The sequence below is a fragment of the Felis catus genome, chromosome B2, assembly GCF_018350175.1.
Source record: "Felis catus isolate Fca126 chromosome B2, F.catus_Fca126_mat1.0, whole genome shotgun sequence".
Taxonomy (NCBI): domain Eukaryota; kingdom Metazoa; phylum Chordata; class Mammalia; order Carnivora; family Felidae; genus Felis; species Felis catus.
The window spans coordinates 41,415,264-41,441,904 of record NC_058372.1 but is presented as its reverse complement, the minus strand read 5'-3'; the positions used below and the strand labels follow the sequence as shown (position 1 = coordinate 41,441,904).

Here is a 26,641-nt window from a genome sequence, read left to right as displayed (position 1 = left end):
AGAATAGAAGATAACATATTTATAGAGCAGTAAAAAAAGAACTAGGGTATACTTTGAATAAGGATGATTTTCAGAGCACCTGGGTGGCTCGGTCGGTTCGGCATCCAACTCTTGATTTCAACTCAAGTCATTATCTCAGGGTTCTTGGGATTGAGTCCTGCATCAGGCTCCATGCTAGTGCAGAGCCTTCTTGGGATTCTCTTTCCCTCTCTCTCTCCCCCTTCCCAGCTTGTACACGTGTGTTCTCTCTCTCTCTCTCTCTCTCTCTCTCTCTCTCTCTCTCTCTCTCTCTCTCAAAATAAATAAACTTTAAAAAAAAAAAAAAAAAGGATGATTTCTCATGAACATAATGTTGACCCCCAACAGCAAGCTACAAAAGTAGGCATACAATTCTGTGTAACTATGAATGTGTATATTTGTGGAAAAATATACAGAAACGAGGGAATCCTTGAAACTGTGAACATCAAATTCAGGATAGTGGCTACCTCTAGTGTATGCACACAAAACAACCACTCTGTCAGTAACATTGTACTTCTCAAAGTGGTCATATGGAGAGCTATTAAAGTATTGCTTACACCTTTTTAAAGGCCTGGGATATTTCATAACTGAAGAAATGCAAATTTATATAAACTCCTTGTTTTACTGCAAAGGTTTTAGGGAATAAACTCAAACTGCTGCTGAGAACATGGTAAGAAGGGCACATGGGTGGGTAGAGAATCAATTGATGCAGCTTGTAAAGAAGAAAAATATTAATTCAGAAATACCCATACCTCTTGATTAAGTAATTCCAGTCATCCCCAAAAATTTCTTCTTCAAATGAAATAACTGAAAATGTAGCCAAAATCTTTTTGCAGAGATATTTATTAGCACTGTTTTTAGTAGTAAAGAACTAGCAACACTCTCAGTGTCTAGTAGTAGGAAAAGCTACATCTTTACGAAAGCACATAGCATCATTTAGGAAAAGTTTTAATAACATGGGGTACTGCTTATAAAAAGCAGTATATAAAACCGTATGTGGTGAACCATATTATGTATTTATAAACCAAAACCTAAAGGTTAATTTACCACAAGTGCTTATTAGCCCTGCCAACCTCCTTTTCATGTCTGTATTATAGGCACTTCCTGTTAATGATGGAATAGAGCTGTTGCAAATGGTCCTGAACTTTGACACCAAGGATCCTCTCATCCTGTCCTGTGTCCTCACTAATGTCTCTGCACTCTTTCCATTTGTCACCTACAGACCAGAGTTCCTGCCCCAGGTCTTCTCTAAGGTAAATGCCATCTCCTTTATAAACTTTGTTTTGGCATTTTTGAGCTAATTATTGTTTTTTGTAACTATTTTTGAGAGTCTTTGAGACAAGCTAATAAAGAGTCATTTATTCATTCATCAAATATGCAGTACTTACTGTGGATCAGGTACCATGTTAGTAGAAAAGGCTTACTTATCCTTTAGATGCTCTGTTTGGAAATAAAATCACATAAACGGTTGTTGTGCCCATGCGGCATTGCAGTTAATAGCCAGGTGTACTGAAAAGTGGAAAAGAATATCTAAAGAAGGATATCAAAGTGTTCTATCAGATTATTAGGAGGGGATTTGTGAGAGGAATGGTCAGTGCGGATGGTTTTTGGGTTTCCTGTTTAGGTGAGTAAGTGGAGCACCATCTGAGTGAGAATACTGGATTTGGTAAGAGTAAGGAAGAGGAGTAAGTTCAGTTTGGGGATACTACATTTGAAGTATATGTACAACATCTAGGAGGCACCTCACAGAATACTATTTGAGGTTAAAGGTCTGGACTCTAGAAAATTATATTAAGGTGGCATCATCATAGAAGTGCCTACAGTAGAGGTGAAGCTGTAGGAAAGAGGGTGATATGTATGTAGAGATGGACATGTAGCTCAAGCAGAGAACCCAGGGGATCGTCACTGGGGGAGGAAGGCAAAGAACGAGAAGCCCCCAAAGAAGAAAAAAGAAATGAGAACATGTGTTACAAAGTTCAGTAGAACTTCAAAAAGGTGGACTCATTTGTTGCAACAGAAATACTCTATGGATTGGGGAATATCCATGGGGTTTCTTGATTAGACCTTTGTTAGAGTATAATTCTGTCCTAGTGACTAGGGCAGTAGTCATGCTGTATTAGGTTAAAGAGTCGAGAAGTTACACCATGGTGAGGGAATCACCATAGTTGAGTGTTTGGCTGTTGGCTTGGATTATTCGGGGTTTCTGGGACCTTCACCTTTGTGAAATGGTTGATAGTAAAGTTGTGAGTCTCAAGCCTTTTGTAGAGTTATCTGAGAAAAAGTCTGAAATTTCGTAACACTGATTGAAAACCCTTTTGTTACACTTTTGGGATTTTGTGGGAAACCTAGATCTAAGTATTATTTTTAAATACTTTATGCATTTGGTACTGATGAGTGACTTTTTTTTCTTACCCTTAGCTATTTTCATCTGTCACTTTTGAAACTGTTGAAGAAAGTAAGGTAAGACCATTAATTCAACAAATCCTAACTTCTGGAGAGCAAAAGTATGAATGCCTAACCCATAAGGCTAGATTTTTTTTATAAGTAGAAGGGGTTATTAGTAAAGGCAGGACATAGTCCTATGGTATGGTGTTTATAGTAGAGATACTCTAAGGCAAAATCAGTGAACATGTGTATTCATGGTGACTATAAATGTCACTCCATTAAACTCCCACAGTGTGAAAATTGTGAATTTGTCTCTGAAGGAGGTATTTTATGTGATTCTGTGCAGCATCTGTAAATTACATTAAAAGTGGCCCCAAGTTTGTTGAATGTCTTTCCAGGCCCCCAGAACCCGGGCAGTGAGGAATGTGAGGAGACATGCTTGTTCTTCCATCATCAAGACATGTCGTGACTACCCCCAGCTCGTACTGGTAAGCCCCTGGACTCTGACCAGTAGCCACTGAGACCTGTTGAGTTTAGTTACACTATTCTGTAAATCCAGCCCTAAGTATACCTCATATAAAGAGAAAGCTAGGAACTGTATGTAGCTTTGCTTCAAGTAAGTATCCCTGAGTTGATGGCCTTCTTCCTCTCCTACTTAGTAATGGAGTTAAAAATGCAAATTATTCCCTCAAAATGTGTGGTTCTTTTCCATATAGATGACCAAGTTTTCCCTGTCAGTGTACACGTTTTTACCGTACTAGGTGGTATTCTTTAGTACTGCCAAATGGTGTGCCTAATCTTGAGAGAAGCCAGATGCAAATCCCAGCCTGTTTTGGAGGGTTGCTAGAGGAAATTTTGTACTATTCCAGATTACAAATTAACCAGAAATTTCTTCTCAATACTGGCAGTTATGTATCTTCCTAACATGTATAAACAAACTGATCTTTGTAAATATACTATAAAAGTTGATATAGAAAAAAAGACATTGTTTTCACAGTTGTACTGTGGGGAAGTACAGTTACCCAAATGAGACAAGAACCACCTTCTGCCTGAATTGCCTTGCTTGTTCAGGCAAAAGGACGCTATAACTAAATTACTAAGTGACAGTCTTATAGGCCTGACCTTCCTAGGAATGCCTTGATCCTCTTTCCACCTTCCTTGAGTGACCCACCTCTCCTTGAAAATCAGACCTTCATCACCTTTGGGTATTTTTCTTTGTAATCTGCAGCCCAATTTTGACATGCTTTATAACCATGTGAAGCAGCTCCTCTCCAATGAGTTACTCTTGACACAAATGGAGAAGTGTGCCCTCATGGAAGCCCTGGTTCTCATTAGCAACCAATTCAAGAACTACGAGCGTCAGAAGGTGTTCCTAGAGGAGCTGATGGCACCGGTGGCCAGCATCTGGCTTTCTGAAGACATGCACAGGTAGAGGAGATCCTTTGCCCCTGATCCTCACTGCACTGGAGCACCCATTCTATTTTAAGAGCTATTCCCAGGGTGGGAGTATGAGGATATCAAGGCGTGATGACCCCATTGGTGATATTTGAAGTTCAAAAGCAGTCTTTAATTCTCATTGTTGAAAATGTCACCTTCAGTACAGAGGCATAAGGAGAGAGAAGAAATGAGTAAAAGTAGGTAGTATGGTCAGGAGGCCACAGAGTCAGAATTGCTATGGTGTCTACATTGCAGCATGAACCAATGTAGAGAAATGAGAACAGCCAGTAGAGGCTATATAGTAGGCATCGCATAGACACTTATGTGTGCCCATGGAGCATTCTCAAGCTCGCATTCTTTTTGCTAATGACATTTAGAAGTGGGAAGAGAAGTAGGCGCCCAGGTGGTTCAGTCAGGTCAAGCGTCCAACTCTTGATTTCAGCTCAGGGTTCCCAAGGTTCGTGAGATCGAGCCCTGTGTTGGGCTCTGTGCTGACAGCATGGATCCTGCTTGGGATTCCCTGTCTCCCTCCCCCTCTCTCTCCCCAACTTGAGCATGTGTGCGCTCGCTCTCGCTCTCTCTCTCTCTCTCAAAGTAAATATTAAAAAAAAAAAAAGAAGTGGGAGGAGAAATTTAAACCTTCAAATGACAGCTAACAATATGATTAGGTTCCTTTCACTTTATAACAACTGCTCTTTGGAGCTAAATAATCATAGCTTATTAGCTTTTGTGGAAGAAATTCACTTTGCTTAAAATCATGGTATAACTTGTCTTTGCCACTGCAACCTTCAGAGTGCTGTCAGATGTTGATGCTTTTATTGCCTATGTGGGAGCTGATCGCAAGAGCTGTGACCCAGGCCTGGAGGATCCCTGTGGCTTAAACCGTGCACGAGTGAGTAAACGGCTGGGAATGGGAAGCTGCATTGGCCCCAGGTGGGAATAGGATGTTGTCATTTGTTGAGTTTCTTAAAGATGTATGTTTTTTTTAATGTGCATGAGAAATCTGGGAGTCTCCACTTCCCTAAGCTTCTCCTTTCTTTTCTTCTTTACTCTTGAATTCTTGTGTTAGTTCCTACAGCAAAGCAGATGGTCTTTTCTTTGAACTCATTATTTTGACTTTAAGGATCTCTAACTAGCTCTGAAGAGTGAAGTGTAATGAGGAATTAGGTCAGAATTTGGTGGGCAGTATGAGTCCTCCCTGCCACTGCTGTCTGGGAAGTAGAGTCTTAAATGATGATCTAACTTGCAAACCTGAGAGTTTTCAGTTCTTTGCTATTCAAATAAACATTGTTCTTGGTTCCAATATGGCAGAATTCTACTTAACCTGGCAAGTAGTAGGTTGGTTGAGAGTGCCATGAGTGAGGATTAGAGCAAAAGCTGTGAGGGCCCAAGATGGAGGGTGGGTGGGGTGCAAGGTCAGCCAAAACAAGACGAAATGTTGGCAGTCTAAACACTTGGTTGTGAAGCATGTCCAGGCCACCTTCTAATTGGGATCCTACAAGAGGGTCAGTGCAGCCTCTGGAAGGACAACCTCATGTAAAGGAAACTTCTAGAGCCTACCACTGGTCCTAAAGATGGCAATGAAAGGATTCCTCTTAGATTGACCTTAAAAGAAGGGACAGGAATTTATTTAAATAAATGGGGCTCCTTTCCTTCTCTCTGGCTTCTGTATCACGTTTGCCATAACATTGCATACGCATAATAACACTTGTGGTTTTTCTTGCTCTTTATGGGTATCTTTTGTTTTATGTTTTTCTATAGATGAGCTTTTGTGTATATAGTATTCTGGGTGTTGTGAAGCGAACTTGCTGGCCCACTGACCTAGAAGAGGCCAAAGCTGGGGGATTCGTCGTGGGTTATACACCCAGTGGCAATCCAATCTTCCGTAACCCTTGCACAGAACAGATTCTGAAACTTCTTGACAATTTGCTTGCCCTTATAAGGTGAGTTGGAATAATAGTTTTTCTGTTGTCGGTGGGTTTCTTTTACCTTAAGAATCTCAGAAGTGTAATCTCCTTACATTTCTTCAGATCATGGTGGAAGTAAATGGGGGATTAGGTCTTCTTTCTCTCTAGATTGGGGTCTCTTTTTAAAAATAATTCTAGCTCTCGCTTTCGTAAGTGTTGCTGTCCAAGTGAACACGTGGAACCTAATCCCAAAATGGCTTTTCTCATTTTGAGCCTTTCCTCTGTGTTCCTCTATTCCTTTATACTTTAAAAAAAAAAAATTTTTTTAATGTTTATTATTTTTGAGAGAGAGACAGAGTGCAAGCAGGGGAGGGGCAGAGAGAGGGAGGGAGACACAGAATCTGAAGCAGGCTCCAGGCTCTGAGCTGTCAGCACAAAGCCCAGTGCACAGGGCTCGAACTCATTAACTATGAGATCATGACCTGAGCCGAAGTTGGACGCTTAACCGACTGAGCCACCCAGGCGCCCCTTTAATTTTTTTTTAATGTTTATTTATTTTTAAGAGAGAGAGAACGTGAGCAGTGGGGGAGGGGGTGCAGAGAGAGAGAGGGGAAACACAGACTCTGAAACAGGCTCCAGGCTCTGAACTGTCAGCACAGAGCCGGACATGGGGCCCGAACTCCGGAATGGCGAGATCATGACCTGAGCCAAAGTCGGACGCTTAACCTACTGAGCTACCCAGGCACCCCGACTTCTTTATGCTTTATCCCTGCTTTTTACTTTAGGTTTTATTTGTCCAGATTTTTGTCACTAAACAAATTGTTGGAAGCAGGACAGTTGCTTTCTCTAGTAGTCCTTCTGGGTGGTATTCAAATGAGCTCATCTGAATTTATGAATAATGACTCTCAAATGGACCAAACATGCAGTGGCTGAACGTGGCAGAGGAAAGCATGATACATGTTCCTCCTCAGACCAGCAGCATTAGTGTCACCTGAGAACTTGTCTGAACTACAGAATTGGGGCCCCACTCTAGTATTAAATCTGAATCTGTTTTTTAACAAGATTCCCAGGTGGTTTGTGCGTACACTAAAGGTTCAGAGTCACTGTTATAAATCATAGGAGCCTAGTGTAAAGTGGAAGTAGGCCAAGCCTAGGCTTGTCGGTTACCTGAGGTATATTTGATGATTCAGGGACATTCGACGGTGAAAAGTAGGTTATAGCTAGAATTTAGTTCTTACTGGCCAAGGCAAAGTTTGATTCCTTTTTTTATATTTTATAGTATTTCTGAGTTATATGTACGTTAGAGTTCTGTTCCAGTGCTTTTGGCCTCTTACTCGGTGGGAAGAGCAGCATCTCAACTGGGCGAGCCAAATTACTCATGTCTTTGGGACGCTGCCCTAGAAGCATACTCCCTAGATCATCAGCCTAAGAATCAAAGGTCTTAATGTTGACCAAATTGGAGAGCTGGAGTATCTGAAAGGGTGGTCACTGGGGATATGTCTGTGGAAATAGGCAGTATTTTGTTCTGATTTCAAAAAGAAGAAAGATTTCAATAAAGAAGTAGGGCGTGCATACTGAGAAGGTAGTAAAATATTTAATCAAGGAAAGTTTTTTTTCCATATTGATGTTTTTAAAACCAAAAGGTTCTTCTGTAGCTTGGAGAAAACTGGAAGTGATGAGGCCGGGTAGCAACACACACATCAACTGGGCCTTTCTAGGCTTGTGGCTGGTGGCCATGTGGTAAGAACCCAGACTTGGAAAGATGGTTCGTTTCTGTTTTGGCGAGACCTCAATAGTATGGTTGTCCCAATACTTTTCTAAGAGTTCAGTGTTTTTGGAAAATCCCAAAGTCAATCAAAAGAGATTTTGAAGGGGCGCCTGGGTGGCGCAGTCGGTTAAGTGTCCGACTTCAGCCAGGTCACGATCTCGCGGTCCGTGAGTTCGAGCCCCGCGTCAGGCTCTGGGCTGATGGCTCGGAGCCTGGAGCCTGTTTCTGATTCTGTGTCTCCCTCTCTCTGTGACCCTCCCCCGTTCATGCTCTGTCTCTCTCTGTCCCAAAAATAAATAAAAAAGTTGAAAAAAAAAATTTAAAAAAAAAGAGATTTTGAAAAGTGTTTACCATGGTTATGGAGCAGTTCCATTCTTTTAAGTCATGTACATCTGGAGCTATTAGAGTTTTGTCTTGTTTTTTCAGTAAATTTTATCTTGAAGTATATAAGGGCACAAACAGATACAAGAAAAGGATAGGAATTACAGGTGCACGTAGATGAATTTTCACACAGCGGACACATCCGTGTGATCAGCATCCAGATCAACAAACAACATTAGCAAACGGTCATTAACCCACTCCTCAAGGGTAACCACTATTCTTGCCTTTCAACATTTTGCCTGGTTTTCTGAGCTTTATTAGTCAGAAGCATGCATGCCTTCTTGTCTGGCTTCTCTTGCTCAGTGACATGTTTGTGAGAGTCATCCAAGTTACTGCATGTAGTTGTGGTTTGTTCGTTCTCGTTGCTGGTGTGGTAGTCTATCATGTAATTATGCTGTCACTTAGTCATTTAGCATTGACTTTTCAGTAGTTTCCAGCATTTCATTGTGACAAACAGTGCAGTGGTGCTGCAGTTTGTATTCTAGTAAATGTGTTTGGTGTACACATAATTTCTGTTGGGTTGGGACGGAATCCTACATGTAGGAGTGGAGTTCTTAGTTTATAAGATATGCATATTTTTGGTTTTATAGACATCTAGAACCAGATAGTTTTCTAAAGGGATGTACTCATTTACATTCCCTCCAGTTGTGTATTGGAGCTTTGAGTTTTAACTCCTTGTCAAATAGTCTTATAACACAAGACTGGCTCTTGAGCACTTGAAATGTGGTTAATCTGAATTGAGGTAAGGTTTAAGTATAAAATACACACCAGATTTCAAAAACTTAGTACAAAGAAGGAATGTGATATATCTTGTTAATAATTTTTTGTATTGATGTTGAAATGATGGGTTTTTTGTTTTGTTTTTGTTTTTTTTTTGTGTTTTTTTTTTTTGGTGCATTGGGTTAATTAAAATATAATTAATGTAACTTGTTTTTGCTTTTTTAAGTTTGCCTGGCTAGAAAATTTTAATTGGCTTATGTGGCTTACATCATATTTCTGTTGGACAGTGTCATTCCTAGTGGGTCAGATGGAGACCACTGAGCAGTACAAAACATTCCTGAAATTAAAGATGATCTAAATAAATGGAAAGGAATCCCATAATCATGAATTGGAAGATTTAATTTTGTTAAGATAGAAAACTACACAAAGCAAACTGCAGATTCAATGCAATCCTTGTTAAAATTCCAATGGCCTTTTTTGCAGAAATAGAAAAGTTGGGATCTTCAGATTAATATGGAATTGCAAGGGGCCCCAGAAAGCTAAAACAATCTTGAAAAAGAAGAACAAAGTTAGGGGACTCAAACTTCTCAGTTTCAAACTCCTCAGTCTCAATTCACTATAAAGTTAATTCTCAAAATAATTTGGTGCTGCCATAAGACCTGTAGAATGGTGGCCCAATCAGAAAATGGGCAAAAGAGGGGCACCTGGGTGGTTCAGTCAGTTAAGCGTCCGACTTCGGCTCAGGTCATGATCTCACGGTTCATGAGTTCAAGCCCTGTGTCAGTATCTGTGGTGACAGCCTGGAGCCTGCTTTGGATTCTCCCTCTCCCTCCCCCTCTCCCCCTCTCCCCCTCCCCCCTCCCCCCCCTCCTCTCCCTCCGCCCCTCCCCCGCTCATGCTCTGTCTCTCAAAAATAAAAATAAATATTAAAACGTTAAAAAAATGGGCAAAAACCTGAACAGACATTGCTCCAAAGAAGTTATCAAATGGCCAACAAGCCCATGAAAATATGCTCATCATCATTAGACATTAGGAAAATGCAAATCAAAACTATGAGCTACCATTCCACATTCAGTAGGATGGTTGTAATAAAAAGTAATAATTTTTTAATTAAAAAAATGTTTTTTCATGTTTATCTTTGAGAGAGAATGTGAGTGGGGGAGGAGCAGAGAGAGAGGGGGACACAATCTGAAGCAGGCTCCAGGCTCTGAGCTGTCAGCACGAAGCCCATCGCAGGGCTCAGACCCACAAACTGTGCGATCGTGACCTGAACTGAAGTTGGAGGCTTAACCAACTGAGCCACCCAGGTGCCCCAAAAAGTAATAATTTAAAAAAAAAAACAAAATTTTACCTGTTGACAAGGATGAGGAGAAACCCTTGTTCATTGCCTATGGGAACGTAAAATGGTTCAACTACTATGGAAAATACTTTGGCAACTTTTCAGAAAATTAAATATAGAATTACACGACTTAGCATTTCCACTCACACGTATGTACCCAAAAGAATTGCCAACAAGTACACAAACGAACACTTGTTGACGCAGACGAATACTTGCTGACAGTTGTTCTTCCAGCACTGTATCACGGTAGCCATTTGGTGGAAACAACTCAAATGTCCTTCTGTGGTTGAATGGATGAACAAAACCTTGTACGTGCACATAATGGGATTTTGTTCAGCCATAAGAAGGAATGAAGTACTGTTAGCATTTTATAATGTAGCTGAATCTTGAAAACATTATGCTAAGTGAAAGAAGCCAGACACAGAAGACCACTATTGTGTAATTCCCTTTGTGTGAAATATCTAGAATAGGTAAATCTATAGAAACAGTAAATTGGTGGTTGCCAGAAGTTGCGGGAAGGGAGAAATGGAGATAACCTGCTACTACTTAATTGTTCCTACATTTTTAGTGCAAGTGTGCAGGGGAAGGCAGAGGGAGAAAGAATCCCAAGCAGGCTTCACACTGACAGCACTGAGCCTGATGTAGGGCTCCATCTCACAAACCGTGAGATCATAACCTGAGCCAAGATCAAGAGTAGGATGCTTAACCAACTGAGCCACCCAGGCCCCCTGTAACTATTCTACTTAATGGTTATGGGGGAAGAATGTGATCTGTCCTTGGCCCCTATAGTTCCCCGGTGTGAAACCTTTAAAAGTTGAGCTGGTGATTGCACAACATTGTGAATGTCATAAATACCACTGAATTGTATACATTTCAAAATGATTAATTTTCAGGGCGCCTGGCTGGCTCCGTTGGTGGAGCATGTGATTCCTGATCTTGAGGTTGTGAGTTCAAGCTCCACATTGGGTGTAGAGATTACTTAAAAATAAAATCTTTAAAAGGAAAAATGTAGTCTTTTGTGTTACTCTTCATTCCAGGAAATGAGCACAACCTTGGGGCACAACTGCATTTAGCAGCAGTTCAACAATTGGCTATTAGTGTATCCATGCCCATGGCTTAGTGACTCTAGGCCACAGCCAGGCTCAGAAAGCTCAGATAAATTAAAGAATGACCACAAGGCCACAACTTAGGATGCAGTTTCCTCTACCCCTGCCTTGGTACAGGAGGAGGGCTATGAGACTAGTGTGCAATATATGCGTATCAGCCCCCACCTTGTTTCTAAGTGTGCCATCCTCTTGCTCACCTTTGCTCATGCTGTTCCCCCTCACCTTTCCTCTTCTTTGCCTCAAATGCCTATTAAGTCATCAGGCTTCAACTCCAATGTTACCTGACCCTTCATTCTCTCCATGAGAGTTAACTGCTCCTTTCTGAATGTTCCTGAAGCCTTTTTTAATGTGGCCGTCAAAGATTTGCCTGCCCCGTGAATGATTTCTTAAACAAGATGCAAGAAAAACCATGGTAAAGGTCAGTACCTTTGTGTTAAAACAAAAGCCCAGGAGGGGGCGCCTGGGTGACTCAGTTGGTTAAACCTCCAGTTCTTGATTTCAGCTCAGGTCAATGATCTCACGGTTTCGTGAGTTCAAGCCCTGTGTCGGACTCTGCGCTGGCACCACGGAGCCTGCTTGGGATTCTCTCTCCCTCTTTCTGCCCCTCCCCCACTCGTGTTCTCACTTTTTCTCTCTCAAAATAAATAAATCAACAACAGCAACGAAAAAACTAAAGCCCAGGAAGATGACAGAGTAGGAAGCACCAGGAATCTGTCACCCCATCTAGAGAACAGTTGTATTGGCAGAATCTGTGTTGATTTTGGAACTCTGGAATCTTGAAGGCTTGCACCTTCCAGGGGAAGATTTGAACAGTAAATTGTGGTAATTTCAATCAATATGAGCTCCTAGCACAGTAGCAGCTACCCAGACCCCAGCCCTTTGACAGGCAGCTGGTGTTTCTGGAACAGTTTGTACACAGCTTGCAGAGCCAGGGTGAGCAAAATGGATCCAGCTCCGTAAATATTAGAGATCTGTGCTCTGATCACTGATTGCTACTTCTGATCACAGAGGTGCAGATACAGAAGTTGGCAGTGGTTATTGTACCTTCTCCCATTGTTGTAAGCCTCTTCCCTTCCTACTGAAGTAACATTGAGGAGATTTAAAGAGCCAGTCCCTCACCCCCTTCATTTTTTTGCCTTTCCTTTTTGTGAGCCACACTCACAAAGATTAGGGCATTCCAAAACAACCGCATATATGGGGAAAATTAAAAAGTGGTCATGCATGACCAGGGAAAGGCTCAGAAAAGACCTGAAAAACGATTAAGTTAATACCTCAGTGGATCTTTGGCACAGAGATAGCCTACAACAATCAAACAACAGGATGGGGAAGGAGAAGAATATGATTTTCAGAATTAACCACAACATTAGACCCAAATGTCTGGTGTTCAGCCAAAAATCAGAAGGCCTGCAAAGAAACAGGAAAATATGACCCATTCAGAGGAGAAAATAAATTAACAGAATCGGTCTCTGAAGAAGATCTAATGGGAGATCTGGACAAAGACTTTAAAACAGCTGTCTTGGGGCGCCTGGGTGGCTCGGTCGGTTGAGTGTCTGACTTCGGCTCAGGTCATGATCTCGTAGTTCATGGGTTCAAGCCCCGCGTTGGGCTTTTTGCTGACAGCTCAGAGCCTGGAGCCTGCTTCAGATTCTGCATCTCCTTTCCCCTTCCCCATTTATGCTCTCTCTCTCTCTCTCTCTTTCAAAAATAAAGATTAAAAAAAATTTAAGAAAATAAAACAGCTGTCTTAAAGATGCTCAAAGAATTAGATAAAGATGTGGAGAAAGAAATAATGTGTGAACAAAATGGTAATATCAATAAACAAAACCTAAAAGGAAGCAAAAAAATGCTAGAGCTGAGAAGTACAGTAACTGAAATGAAAAATTCACTAGAGAGATTCAAAGGCGGATTTCAACAGCAGAGTGCAGGGATGCCTGGCTGGCTCAGTCAGAGGAGCATGTGACTATTGATCTCAGGGTCATGAGTTCAAGTCCCATATTGGGTGTAGAGATTACTAAAATATTTTTTTTAAAGAAGTGCAGATAGGACAATGGAAATTAATGAGGCTGAAAATGAAAAAAAAAGATTAAGGGAAAAGTAACAACCTAAAGAACCTGTGGTCACTCAAACAAAGTAATATGAATCGTGGGAGTACAGCATTGGTGGGTATATAAAAATGGTACAGCTGCTGCAGAAAAGAACAGTTCCTCAAAAAAAAAAAAAAAATGCTATATGATCCAACAATTCCAGTTGTGAGTTTTCAAAAGAATTGAAAGCAGGGTCTCAAAGAGGTATTTATATACTCAAATTCATAGCAGGACTATTCCCTCTAGCTAAAACGTGGAAGCAGGAGTGCCCCGGCTGGCTCAGTCAGTAGAGCATGTGACTCTTGATCTCAGGGTTGTAAGTTCGAGCCCCACATTGGGTATAGAGATTATTTAAAAATAAAATCTTTTTTAAAAAATGTGGAAGCAACTCAGGTGTCCATCAGAGGATGAATGTGATAGATTAGGTGCCATAGAGTATCATTCAGCTTTTAAAGGGAAGGAAATTCTTCAATATGCTACAACATTAATGAACCTTGAGGACATTGTGCTAAGTGAAAAAAACCAGTCACAAAAGGACAGATCCTATATGGTTCCAGTTATACAAGATGCTTAGTATGGTCAGAATCATAAAGACAGTATAATGGTTGCCAGGAGCTGGGGGAGAGAGGAATGGGGAGATATTGTTTAACAGGTACAGAGTTTCAGTTTTATAAGTCAAAAATGGGGGGAGGGGGTGGTGAAGGTTGCACAACAGTATGAGTGTATGTAGCACCACTGAACTGTATGCTTAAAAATGATAAATTTGGGGGTGCCTGACTGACTCAGTTGGTAGAGCATGCAACTCTTAATCTCAGGGTTCTAAATTCAAGCCCCACGTTGAGTGTAGAGATTACTTAAAAATAAAAATGTTTTTAAAAAATGCTCAATTTTATATGTATTTTACCCAAATGGGAAAAACGGGGGGCATAAAGCCTACTGGAAATATCAATGTAAGCAAGTCAGCCACAGACCGGGAGAAGGTATCTGCAACCCATGAGTTGCAAAGCACCAGTATCCAGTGATTCAACAGACTCTCGCACATGTACCCAAGGATACCTCTGCAGAAAAGCTCATTGCTAGAAATGGAGACAAACTTACTAGCTCTCGGGGAGTAAACATACTAGTAAACTTACTAGCTCTCAGGGAGTAAACTTACTAGCTCTCAGGGGAGACATACTGGAATTAATTGGTATTCTAAAAGTTTAAATGATTGTACTGAGTGTAAATGGTTAGATGTACAATGTTGAGGGTACCTGGCTGGCTCAGAAGAGCATGCGACTCTTGATCTCAGGGTCATGAGTTTGAGCCCCATGTTGGGTGCAGAGATTACTTAAAACTGGAAGAGAAAACAGTGCTGAGCATTTTTTTTAACTTAAATAAGCATGGTCTAAAATGATCTGGTCGGTGTGCTGCTTAAATATTTAATCCTGATGGTGTCTCTTATGTAATTTTCTCTCTGCTTGAAATGTTTTTATAATTAACTTATAGAAGAAAAATAAGTAGATATGCTCTCTGGCTGTAGATAGATGGTTCAGTGGTGCCGTTGGTTATGGGCAAGGGGCTGACATCTGTGGATGGCAGGTAGCTCGGGGCCTATGGTCATTGCTCCCTAGCAATGCACAGCCAGTGAGTGCTCCGGTGAGTCATTTTGGTCTCATGTTGGGAACTGTGACTCTTCTTTGAGGAGGCAGAAACAACTGTCAGAGCATTCTAGGGTCCATGCTCTTAGAGTGAGACCCAAATATCTGAAAAGTAGGGGCATTTTATTACCTTCTCTGTGTTCCTGCCTATAAAAACACAGTGCCTCTGACATTTCATCCTATATCACCTGCAGCCTGCAAATTGGGAGTGTTTAGGCAATTGTCTCAGGATTAAAAGAATTTCCCTTTCTGGCTTTAGACTGTGAGGCCATCCAGCTGTCTGTAGGATTTGCTTCTCGTCTTGATTGCTTCTAGGTGTTGAATACTATACAACCAAATACTCTATTCCTGTTTCCAGGGAAACATTTAAATGTTTATACCCTATTTTCTTTTCCCTGCAGGGAGCAGTGTTGACAGGGAGATCCTGTCTATGTAAAGTATTTCACCTGAATTACAAGGTGAAACCCATTCTTTCCTTCTGCAGCAGACTAGGAAAAGTTCACATAGTATCCTTGTTTCTTGCAGAACTCACAATACTTTATATGCACCAGAAATGCTAGCCAAGATGGCAGAGCCTTTCACAAAGGCTCTGGATATGCTTGAAGCGGAAAAATCTGCTATTTTGGGTAAGAAATCTAACTTTTTTTTTCTTGTCTTGAAGTTTGCCTTATCTCTCACAGACTCCTCAGGCAGCTTTAGTGTGCTGTGTGTCATCACCTCCTTCTCACCTAGCACTACTTGACTGTTTTTGTCATGGAGTTCCTACAGGGTCTCTAGGAACAAGTGTGTTTACTTCATTATCTTAGCATATAGAGGTCTTTGGAGGCTGTTTCTCCCCGGTGTTAACCCTGTGTAGTGGCATGTGTCAGAGCCTTTAGATTATAAATAAACCACGGTTTTTTGCCATGAAGGATATTAGCATACCTTCCTGGTTTCATATGTGAAGAAAAAAGGTGTTAAAATGGTTAAGTTCAAATTGCTTTAATTAGCAAAATATTATATGTGTTACCAAAAATTTCAAAGGAATAGATCCTAAACCATGTTTCCCATTTGTTACCTTGATTCGAGTGTTGCTTTAACTCATTCTTCCCGTTAGCAAATAACTGCAATTGTGTGACATGTGCTGTGAAGGAAAGTGGCCATGTGTTTATTGGGAGACCTCACCCAGTGTTGGAGAGGAGTCAGAAGACTACCTCCTAGTGGAGACTTGAAGGAGGAGTAGGAAAGATCTCATCAGGCTGGGGGGCAAGAGAAGATGTTGAGCATTGTGGGCAAGCAGAATGGCAGGTAGAAGATCCCGAGGCATGTAGGAAAGAACTTGGTATGTCTAGGGAATAGAGAATGGTGACTCATGTGGCTGGAATAGAGAGCAAGGCAGTGGTTAGAAGTTAGAGCCAGAGACATCCAGTGTTGTCTAAATAAACCGTGTGCCCATTTCTAAAGCTTCATGCTGGCTCACCATCACAGTCCCCACAGTATCTCTTCATTCCCAGCCATAACCTCTGCCTGGGCCTAGTTGTGATTAAGCAGTGAGCATTCCCCAGCCGTGACATTCATGAAAGGAAGGGTGTTAGTTTGCCTTTCCGGAACTTGTGTCTGTCTCGGCCTACACGGTCCTGGACTATTTCCTGTAGCACCACTGCATTAAGGTCCACATTACAGGGGGAAAAAAAGAAGAACTTCCAAGAAATATCTTGCAATCAATTTAAAAAGTAGCTGTCGCTTTACCACCCATCACCCTCGCCTCCAGTCAGCCATTCAAACTAAGCCAGGAATTCCTGTTGTAGAAATAGATGGTGACCCAAAACATACTAGAATGGACAAACAGTTCCCCTCTAGCAGCTTCCAGCCATGAGCAAGACTTGAAATATAAAACTGTCTCTGATAGGATGTATAGATCTTTTGGATCTTATAGAACTCTTAAATTATACTATGATTAGTTTTCATTTTGGGTTTCATTAGTTTCATGATCACATCATTTTGATCTGCTATATATCTTGGGCTTTTGCTTAAAATGTTGCTTGAAAAAGAGGTTCCACAACTGAAAAAGGGAAGAGGGCATTCCTAGTGCTTTTGGAGAGATCATTTTGAGCTGTCATTGTGTGTTTTGGTAGAAGTCCCATCTGGAGAAACCCCCCAGCAAAAGTTGGAGTGCCCAGGTCTAGTCTGAAGTCCTGCATACTTAAATAGTTTCCACCTTTCCCCACCAAAACAGTGTTGTAACAGTCACTTTGAGGGAAGCTCTTAGCACCTCCAGCTGGTAGAAGACTCGGCCAGCTGTTTTGCATTTACAGCACTTCTCACCCCCACTTCCAAACCATATCTGCCTGCTGTAGGGTGTTGGCAGGTAAGACCCTTGGCAGCAGAACAGCATGTTCCTGACCCATCTTTCTCCATAGGATTACCTCAGCCCCTCTTGGAACTGAATGACTCTCCTGTCTACAAAACGGTCTTGGAAAGAATGCAGCGTTTCTTCTGCACCCTCTATGAAAACTGGTAAGGAACTGACGCTATCTCCCCATATTTTCTTTTTGTTTCTTTTTTTTTTTTTCAACGTTTTTATTTATTTTTTTGGGACAGAGAGAGACAGAGCATGAACGGGGGAGGGGCAGAGAGAGAGGGAGACACAGAATCTGAAGCAGGCTCCAGGCTCCGAGCTGTCGGCGCAGAGCCTGATGCGGGGCTCGAACTCACGGACCGCGAGATCGTGACCTGGCTGAAGTCGGACGCTTAACTGACTGCGCCACCCAGGCGCCCCACTTTTTATTTCTTTTTAAAATTTTTAATGTTTATTTTTGAGAGAGAGAGAGAGAGACAGACAGAGTGTGAGGGGGGGAGGGGCAGAGAGAGAAGTTGACAAGAATCCAAAGCAGGCTCTAGGCTCCGAGCTGTCAGCACAGAGCCCGATGTGGGGCCCAAATTCACAAACAAGTGAGATCATTACCTGAGCCGAAGTTGGACACTTAACCAACCGAGCCACCCAGGCGCCCCTCCATATTTTCTTTTTAGACATGCATAGTAAAGGAATGTCACGGATAGGACTTTCGATGTAGAATTCTAGTGTACAGGTAAGATGAAGCAAGAATTTGACAGGAGACCAATGATTGTAGTGTCACATCAAAATGAACTGGCTGGCTTTCACGTGTATGCTTTTTTATAATTGTCATAGTGCCTCAGTCCTAGCCATGACTTGAGTGAGATTTCATGCCTAACTTGTCTGCTTCCAGTGCATAAAATGATGAGACCACAGTATAAGATACAGTGAGTGGTGATGCATTTTCTCAGAGCCCTCACTACTCATAGCTGCTTTTTTTTGTGAGAGCATGAGCAGGGGAGGGACAGAGAGAGGGAGAGAACCCCAAGGAGGTTCCACACTATAAGTGCAGAGCCCAGCTCAGGGCTCGATCTCAAAAACGGTGAGATCATGACCTGAGCTGAAATCAAGACTCGGACACTTGACTGACTGTGCCACCCAGGCTGCCTCTGGAGGCAGTTAGCCGGACTTTGTCTTTGGGACCTGGTTGTAGGATGGGGAGGTAACTTGCCCTCCTGTAGCACACCACACTCCAGGCATTGTCCTTAGTCACCCTCCGCTCCAATCAGCCAAGCTAACAAAAAGAGAATCTTCATTGACAATCCATATTGCTTATGAAGTAATGATTGCTATTGTTGCTCTTGGGTGCCAACATCTGTCTTTAAAAAGATGATACATCGGGGCACCTAGGTGGCTCAGTCAGTTGAGCATCCAACTCTTGGTTTCAGTTCAGGTCATCATCTCATGGTTCATGGGATCGAGCCCCATGTCAGGCTCCACACTGACAGCACAGAGCCTGCTTGGGATTTTCTTTCTCTTTCTCTTTCTCTTTCTCTTTCTCTTTCTCTTTCTCTTTCTCTTTCTCTTTCTCCTCCTCCTCCTCCTCCTCCTCCTCCTCCTCCTCCTCCTCCTCCTCTTTCTCTCTCTCTCCCTCCCTCCCTCCCTCTGTCCTTCCCCCTGCCCCTCCCCCACTCACACATGCTCTTGTGCTCTCAAAATAAATAAGCATCTATCAAGTGTCTAAGCTTAAAGGTGGGTGAGGGGTGTGTTACTGATTAAGCTTAAGTTCTCTTAAGGGGTAAATGCAGTTTCTTTTCTAGCTGAGAAGTGTAGACTAGAAATTCCTGGGGCATTCAGAGCTAATAATAACAAATGTGGGATGTAAATGCTGTGGTTTTTCCCTTACAGTTTCCATATCCTAGGGAAGGCAGGTCCTTCCATGCAGCAGGACTTTTACACCGTGGAGCACCTTGCTACTCAGCTCCTCAGCTCGGCCTTTGTCAACTTGAACAATATTCCCGACTACCGACTCAGACCCATGCTTCATATCCTTTCCAAAGTCCCTAGATAACCCAGAGGGCCAGAAGATTGAAGACAGGAACAGCTGTCAGACACCGGAGGAGGCAGAGCTGAGCAGTGTGGAATAGATGGAATCCTTTATCTATGCGTGTGATAACCACATTAAACAGAAAAAAAGATTCATATAAACGGCAGGAAAAATAGGAAGGCAGTCCAGGGGTCTTGAAAGTGTTCTCCTGAGGGGTAGATCTTGACCATCCCACTTCTTGGAAATGTGAAAGATAAAAGCTTTTATCTTTTTTCTGTATCCTGTCAGGTGCCTCCTCATACTTCATTCTCATTTGGACTCTTTCTGTTTTCGAGAGTATCTCTCTTCCCAGAAGTTACAAGGAGAATGGTAAAAGAGAGTTTATTATGAAGGTGTCCCTCTTCTTTTTTCCTTCCAGGCAAATAAGTGCCCACAGTGGGCAGCCTGGGATTTCTGGAAAAGAGCTTGAAGAGTTTTGCCTGTTAAGACAGAATGTCCATGGCATCTTGCAGGTCCTTTGGGGGTTGACTCTGCCCGAGGGCATAGCCTGCTGCCTGGCAGGTTTCCAGCCTGGCAGGTGAGGGGATGCCTTGGAATGGGAGGGGTATGTGCTCATGTTCTAAAACTTCTTAACCTGCCGCGGCATGGGTCTTTGTGAAGCCTCTGGTGCTCTTCTGTCCCCCAGAGCACTATGAAGCCCTGGTGTCTCCAATCCTTGGACCTCTTTTCACCTACCTCCACATGGTAAGAGATCGGTCAGAAAGGATAGCAAAGAGGCCTCTTGGGCAGGTTGGCCTCTCATGAGTCTTGCAAGTCAGGAGTTCCTGAAAGTATTTCCTGGCTCTGTCCAGATGGCCACACAGCTGTCCCACTCCAGCAGACTTTCCTTGCTGCAGTGGATTGAGTACCCCCGAGAACTAAACTGGTTTGGTTGCCCTTGAAGACCTGCAGAGTCCACTTCTGCTCCTGACCTCCTATTAACTGAGGAGAGGTGGTCAGGGGAGTGCTTCCCCTGGGTCTGTTTCCCTGATGGTGGAATTAAGCAGGAGGACCAGCTGGGTGGAGAACAGATGTGTCCAGAGAGACCTGGGAATTCTATAGTATTGTTGATCCTTTTGAAGCAAAGAAGTGTTTCGTACACTGTCCTCGTCACTTTGTTTACCTTATGGGGTCTCCCAGGGCTCTGTCATTGAGATCTAGAATCATCCTTGGCTAATTCTAATCATGAAGTGGACTTAGATATTGTGTGTTCCAACCTCCTCACCACTACTGCCATTTATTTCCCTTTTGTTTTCCCAGAGGCTTTCCCAAAAATGGCACGTCATCAACCAGAGGAGCCTGCTGTGGTAAGGAACATCTCTCCTCCTGTGGAAGTACTGGCAGCCAGCTTTGGGGTGGGAGATGAGAGACAGTGGGAAGGGGAAGTTCTGCCATTCAAGGCTAGAAAGCACTAGGTTATGGTCATCCTCAGCCTGGATGGTAGATGGCTTGTCTGTGACCATTAGGCATACTCAGGTCAAGTCTTCATAGGGGGCATCTTCAGCTGCCTTAGGAGGATACTGAGACATCCTTATCCACTTTGGATTTTGATCCAGGACCTCTAGCCAACTGGATATTGTCAAATAATAATGTCTTCCTCAGTGGATCATTGCTGTCCGTTCCCAACATTTGTGTGAAATGTAGACCAAAGGGAGCCAGGAGAAGGAAATGAGCACAGAGGGTCTGGTTAAGGTCACTGTTTTCCTTGACCTTCCCTTTTGCACTCCCATGGAACTTGGCCCCCTGCTTTTCTGCAGTGGAGAAGATGAGACCGCAGATGAAAACCCAGAGTCTCAAGAGATGTTAGAGGAACAACTGGTGAGGATGTTAACCCGAGAAGTCATGGACCTAATCAGTAAGTGGCATGTGGGAATTAGGGGTAGTAAAGAAGACTTTTTCTAGAAGAAGAACTGGTCACTCACCCAACTCCCTTAAGGCATGTTTACAGCAATACTGACAGATTAATTAAGAAATAATTAACTAGAGAGAAACCAGGTAGTCAAATCAACTTAAGGACATTCTACGAATTGCAAAGCAAGAGGAATTTCGATTAATGGTAGGAGTAACTTCCTAGTTTTGTCAGAATATGGAGAATTCTTAATTCTTAGACATGAAGATGCCCAATTTTCTTTGTTGGTCATTTCATTTGTTTGGGGTCCAAACAGGCTTCCTCTTTTGGTCACTTACTCTCCGAGAATCCTATAATTTCTCTCTAGTTAGCTGAACTTAAAGAGGGACCAGAGCAGTCTGGTCAGACACCTCTGTTTCTCCTGGTAAAAGTGATTTTGTGCCTGGACAGTGTCCCCACTTTCCCCCATCTTCACCTGCCTGAAGACCGTTTGGAATTCATTGGCCTGAGGTGGCTATTGTTCAGTCCAGTAACCCCACTTTCTTGCTTTAGCGGTATGCTGTGTTTCAAAGAAAGGTGCTGACCATGGTACTGCTCCCCCTACAGATGGAGATGGTAAGTGAGCTTGTTGTTTGACCCTCAGAGGTCTGCCCTTAGACTCCTAAATATCATCCCTTTTGTAGCCAGGTCAGTTCCTGTAGAACTAGCAGTTTGGGGTGGGTGAGATGTACATCTAGCTTTTCTCTCTGTTGGCTCTTTTGCTGTGTTCCTCCGGGATACTCCCACCTCAGAGCTTTTGCACTTGCTATTTCCTCTATTAGGATAATTTTCCTCCCAACTGTATACGTGGCCTGTTCCCCTGCTTCATTCAGATACTCTGCTCAGTTTCACCTCCGAGAGGTGTTCCATAACCAACCTATAAAAACTAGTGGGGTGCCTGGGTGGCTCAGTCAGTTGAGCATCCGACTTCAGCTCAGGTCATGATCTTGTCATTTGTGAGTTCGAGCTCTATGTTGGGCTCGCTGCTGTCAGCCTGTCCACGCAGAACCCGCTTCAGATCCTCTGTCCCTCTTTCTGCCCCTCCCCCACCCATTCTCCCGCTCTCCCTCTCTCTGTCTCTCAAAAAATAAAACATAAAAAACAACCCAGCCACGCTTATTCTTCCTTTGCTTTATTTTTCCTCATAGCACTTATCACTGCCTGACATTGTTTTATTTCACTTGTTCATTTGTCACCTGTCTTCCTCATTAGAATGTAAACTATCAGGGAAGGGACTTTTTCCTATTCCTGTTACATCCCCAGTAACTAAGTGTCTGCTACAGTGGGGTCCTCATTTTTAAGTAACTGTCCAGAGTTTCCCACTATTTTCTCTTTTGTTTTTGTTTTTGTTTATTTTTTTAAGAGAGACAGAGTGTGAGTGGGGGAGGGGCAGAGAGAGAGGGAGGCACAGAATCTGAAGCAGGCTCCAGGCTCCGAGCTGTCAGCACAGAGCCTGACACAGGGCTCAAACTCACGAACCGTGAGATCATGACCTGAGTGGAAGTTGGATGTGTAACTGACTGCAGCCAGATGTGTCTCTAGACCTGCCATGAGCTGGGCTTCTACACCCTTCCATGAAGTTGGGGGGCTGTCCAGGACTACTTACTTACCAGTCAGCCCAGGTTACTCAGGTTTCCTTTACTTGGTGGACTTCTATCAGAACAGGATCCTCTTCTCTGTTCTGAAAGGATGAAGCTTAATATCTCTCTGCTTACAGATGAAGAGATGATGGCCACAGAGGTAGCCCCCTCAGCCACGGCGGAGCTTACAGACCTGGGCAAATGTCTAATGAAGCATGAGGTGTGTGGAGGGGACAGGTGATGTTTTTCTCCTTTCCTGGTATGGCACCAGTTTCCACTTTTCTCAATCTGTGATGCCATCAAAGAATTTCGGGGGGCTAATGTTGCTTTATTAACTTCCTGGTTCCTAAAGCCTCCAGAAAGCAGTAGAAAAGGTCAAGGTGTCTCCCATGCTAGCATGGGCAGAGGCTTTCAGAAAAATACACGGGCACACTGTGGTGTTCAGCCTCCCCCAGGCCTGAGCTTGGTCTCCTTGCACATTGGTTTTCACTTCTATATTGGTGGTTTTTTTCTTCTTTTTGACTGCTTGATACACGTAGAGAGGAAGTAAGTTTGTCCTCAGTTGCTAATTTTTGTCATGTTCCTCCTCACCTGTTAAAATCCCAGCTCCTCATGTATAGGAATACTCAGAAAATTAATGTGTAAATTTTCTCATTGTAATCCTTCATCCTTTTCTGCTAGGATGTTTGTACGGCGCTATTAATTACAGCCTTCAATTCCCTTGCTTGGAAGGATACTCTGTCCTGTCAGAGGACGACCACACAGCTCTGCTGGCCTCTGCTCAAACAAGTATGGTTATTCACCCCTTCTCACTCCTTATGAAAGGCTGGGGTCATGAGGATTGACTGAATCAGTTGGAAGAATCGGGTTGCTGGGGCTTTCAGAGAGTAATCCTTTGGCCCTGAGCACAGCTGTGTCCCCAGGTGCTGTCGGGGACACTGCTCGCAGATGCTGTTACATGGCTTTTCACCAGCGTGCTGAAGGGCTTACAGACGCACGGGCAGCACGACGGCTGCATGGCTTCCCTGGTCCACCTGGCCTTCCAGATATACGAGGCACTGGTGAGTGCAGAAAGCACAGAGGCAGGGCTGGCTGCAGCTTCATCTTGAGGGGCCTGCTCCCAGGCAGTTGGGCCTTCATAAAAGTAGACAGCTGCCCGAAGAAGTGGGTGTGGTGGGGTCATAGGAAAGGTGGCAAGGCCCAACCTACCCCATTGAGTGGTTTTATATCCCCACTCCACAGCGTCCCAGGTACCTGGAGATAAGAGCTGTGATGGAGCAGATCCCTGACATACAGAAGGACTCTCTGGACCAGTTTGACTGCAAGCTGTTGAACCCCTCTCTGCAGAAAGTGGCGGACAAGCGCCGGAAGGACCAATTCAAACGCCTCATTGCTGGCTGCATCGGGGTAGGTCATGCGCCTTCCCTGGTGCTCCCAACCAGCTTGACCTACCCTAGTGGACTTCTTAGACCATGTGTACAGGCAGACCGGACACCAGCTGTAGTCATAATCTTTGAAACAACCCACTACTCGGGGCCCAGCATCAATTCTTCTCCTTTGTTTTCCACAGAAACCCTTAGGAGAACAGTTCCGCAAAGAAGTCCACATTAAGAATCTTCCCTCACTTTTCAAAAAAACAAAGCCAATGCTGGAGACGGAGGTGCTGGACAACGAGGAGGGCGGCCTGGCCACCATCTTTGAACCCTGAATCAAACTTTTGGGCATTCTTCCTTGGCCTTTATTGTCATCTCTTCTTCCCCTTCATAGCTAATCTCTAGGCCCCTCTCCACCGCCACTTCACTTTCCACCATTGTCAGCCTGGAGAGAAATCCAGGTCTGGAGCTGGAGAGAGTGGGCTCTGTGCAAGGCACAAGTAATGATACCTAAGGTATCAAGAAAGGGAGTTTGCGCTCACACCATTCTGTCTAGATCTCCCATCATTCTACTTGGAGTTTCACCTTTTCTAAGAAAGAAAAGCTAGAGCAGACTGGCCCTACTCCCCAAGCCCTCCCATCCCCATGTAGCCATACACCTGTGTAGAGGGGTCACTAGGAGTGCTACACCCAACACTGAGACTAGCGGGGCTTGCACAAGGGCTCGGTCCCGCATTGCTTATGCCAGAGTTTCGCCTGGGCCACTGCAAGCCCCACTGAGTCCCTTTGCTGCTGGGCTGTTGGAAAACCTTCCCCATCCCTCAGGGGCATGTCTGGGTCAGGTGCTGAGTGCTGAACTGAATCTGGCCAGTTTCCTTTCTGTTTTGAGCAAGAATCTGGTCACCTGATGGGATCCATGGTACAGACTACTGCTAGGCAGTGTCAAGTGTGGTACCATCAGGGACCAGCGCTGGGCCACTCTCTGGAGTACTTTCTGGCATCCCCTTATAGAGCTCATACATATTCCACACACAGTCCCTCAGTGTGGGTTCCCCAGCCCCAGGGTCCACTCAGGCATAAGAGCCACAGTACCCTATCTAGTGTCACGTGATGCCATTGGCATCTGAGGATAATGCACACCAGCTAGGCTATGTCTGTGACAAGCAGCTGGCAAAGCCACTGGTCTTCTCTCCTAGGACTAGTTGAGTCCAGGTGCCTTCAAAAATCTCCTGGTCTTTTGGGTCCCTGGTCACTTCTCTCATGGACCATTTCCAGAAGAAAAAATATGCCTTCCTGTCACAACCTGTATTGTGAGGCTCCACTCTGTTCTCAAGGTCACTAGATGGCCCTGTAAGCAGAGGGGATGTGAATGCAAGACCCTAGCCTTGAGGTCACTACTGGCCATATACAGGCTTCATTTATACAGAAACCATATAGAGATGTCTGCATTCTGTACAGAGACCTGTCCTCAATCCAGTCCACTGATGACAGTTTTGGTAAGGACTGTGCAGAACAGCCTGGGCTCAAGCTCCACCTGTGAGCTGGTGGTCCCTGGGCAGGGTCGGAAAGAGGCCAACCTGGGAAAATGGGACTTGGAAGTTCTATGTAGCTGTTTCTATGGCACAGGTTTGCCCCATGCCCTCTTTCCGGGTGGTGCTTTGGGCTGCTTCCTGTTGACTATGAAGGCCATCTCAAAGCATGTTTCCCTCCAAACTTGATGGCTGCCTACTCCTCTCTATGGTTGGGGCTGTGGAGGGCACAGTTGTATTTATTGTGCTGTAGTATTTTTAACATCCTGTGACTTCATGCTAGAAGTTTTCTATTGTTTATAGAACCTTTTTGTAGAAACATTAACTCTAAAGCACATCTGCATGTCAGTAAAAATCTCAGTTTCATACAGAAAGGTCCCCATCTGCCTTTTTCAAACCAGTGACATACTCTAGGGTCATTGTTCTGGAGCATCCTGCTAAAGGGACTGGACAGGAAGAACTGTGACCATGAGCCTGCTGTCAAGCTTTCTCAAACAGCATGCCAGCCAGAAAAAGACATCTATTCCTGACAGACCCAGACCAAGCAGCCCATACCGCTCTCCCAGTGTTTTCTGTGGCCACTAGACTGGACTCTGAAGGACTGTCCAAATGGAAGTGCTGCTGTTCCTTGTGTCACTTTTTTTAAAAGATTTTTTTTTTTTTTTTAATGTTCTATTATTTATTTCTGAGAGGGAGGGAGACACAGAATCCAAAGCAGCTCCAGGCTCTGAGCTGTCATCACAGAGCCTGATGCGGGGCTTGAACTCACAAACTGTGAGATCACGACCTGAGTGGAAGTCAGATGCTTAACCAACTGAACCACCCAGGCACCCCTAAAAGATTTTAAGTAGCCTCTACACCCAACATGGGGCATGAACTTACAATCCTGAGAAGGAGAGTGGCATGCTCTACCAACTGAGGCAGCTAGGTACCCATCCCTCCTTGTGTGACACCTGATAGCCATGTGACTTGATGGGTACGGACCACCCCTTTTCCTCAGAAACTTGTAGTAATCTAGGAAACGGATTAAGTGGCGCAGACAATTTTCTGTGGTCTGCCTGAGCCCCCAAAGACCACCTCAATTTG

General features: G+C 43.7%; 1 protein-coding gene across 3 annotated transcripts in view; it reads left to right on the top strand.

Annotated features, from left to right (window-relative positions):
• The window catches only part of XPO5 (exportin 5), a 48,866-nt gene extending 22,941 nt beyond the window's left edge, over window positions 1-25,925 (top strand). For 2 of the 3 annotated variants that reach the window (XM_019830631.3, XM_006931756.5), the window contains 18 exons: window positions 1,116-1,271; window positions 2,437-2,478; window positions 2,802-2,891; window positions 3,632-3,831; window positions 4,633-4,732; window positions 5,602-5,783; window positions 15,311-15,411; window positions 17,185-17,281; window positions 19,008-19,144; window positions 19,793-19,890; window positions 20,446-20,492; window positions 20,943-21,040; window positions 21,587-21,649; window positions 22,791-22,873; window positions 23,335-23,442; window positions 23,577-23,714; window positions 23,896-24,060; window positions 24,224-25,925. In XM_019830631.3, the coding sequence (XP_019686190.1) occupies window positions 1,116-1,271; window positions 2,437-2,478; window positions 2,802-2,891; window positions 3,632-3,831; window positions 4,633-4,732; window positions 5,602-5,783; window positions 15,311-15,411; window positions 17,185-17,281; window positions 19,008-19,144; window positions 19,793-19,890; window positions 20,446-20,492; window positions 20,943-21,040; window positions 21,587-21,649; window positions 22,791-22,873; window positions 23,335-23,442; window positions 23,577-23,714; window positions 23,896-24,060; window positions 24,224-24,361 (2,043 nt within the window). In that variant the 3' untranslated portion in view covers window positions 24,362-25,925. Of the gene's footprint in view, window positions 1-1,115; window positions 1,272-2,436; window positions 2,479-2,801; window positions 2,892-3,631; window positions 3,832-4,632; window positions 4,733-5,601; window positions 5,784-15,310; window positions 15,412-17,184; window positions 17,282-19,007; window positions 19,145-19,792; window positions 19,891-20,445; window positions 20,493-20,942; window positions 21,041-21,586; window positions 21,650-22,790; window positions 22,874-23,334; window positions 23,443-23,576; window positions 23,715-23,895; window positions 24,061-24,223 lie in introns of those variants that run through there. The other variant, XR_002157091.3, reaches the window with a different exon arrangement.
• The last annotated feature ends 716 nt before the right edge of the window (window positions 25,926-26,641 follow it).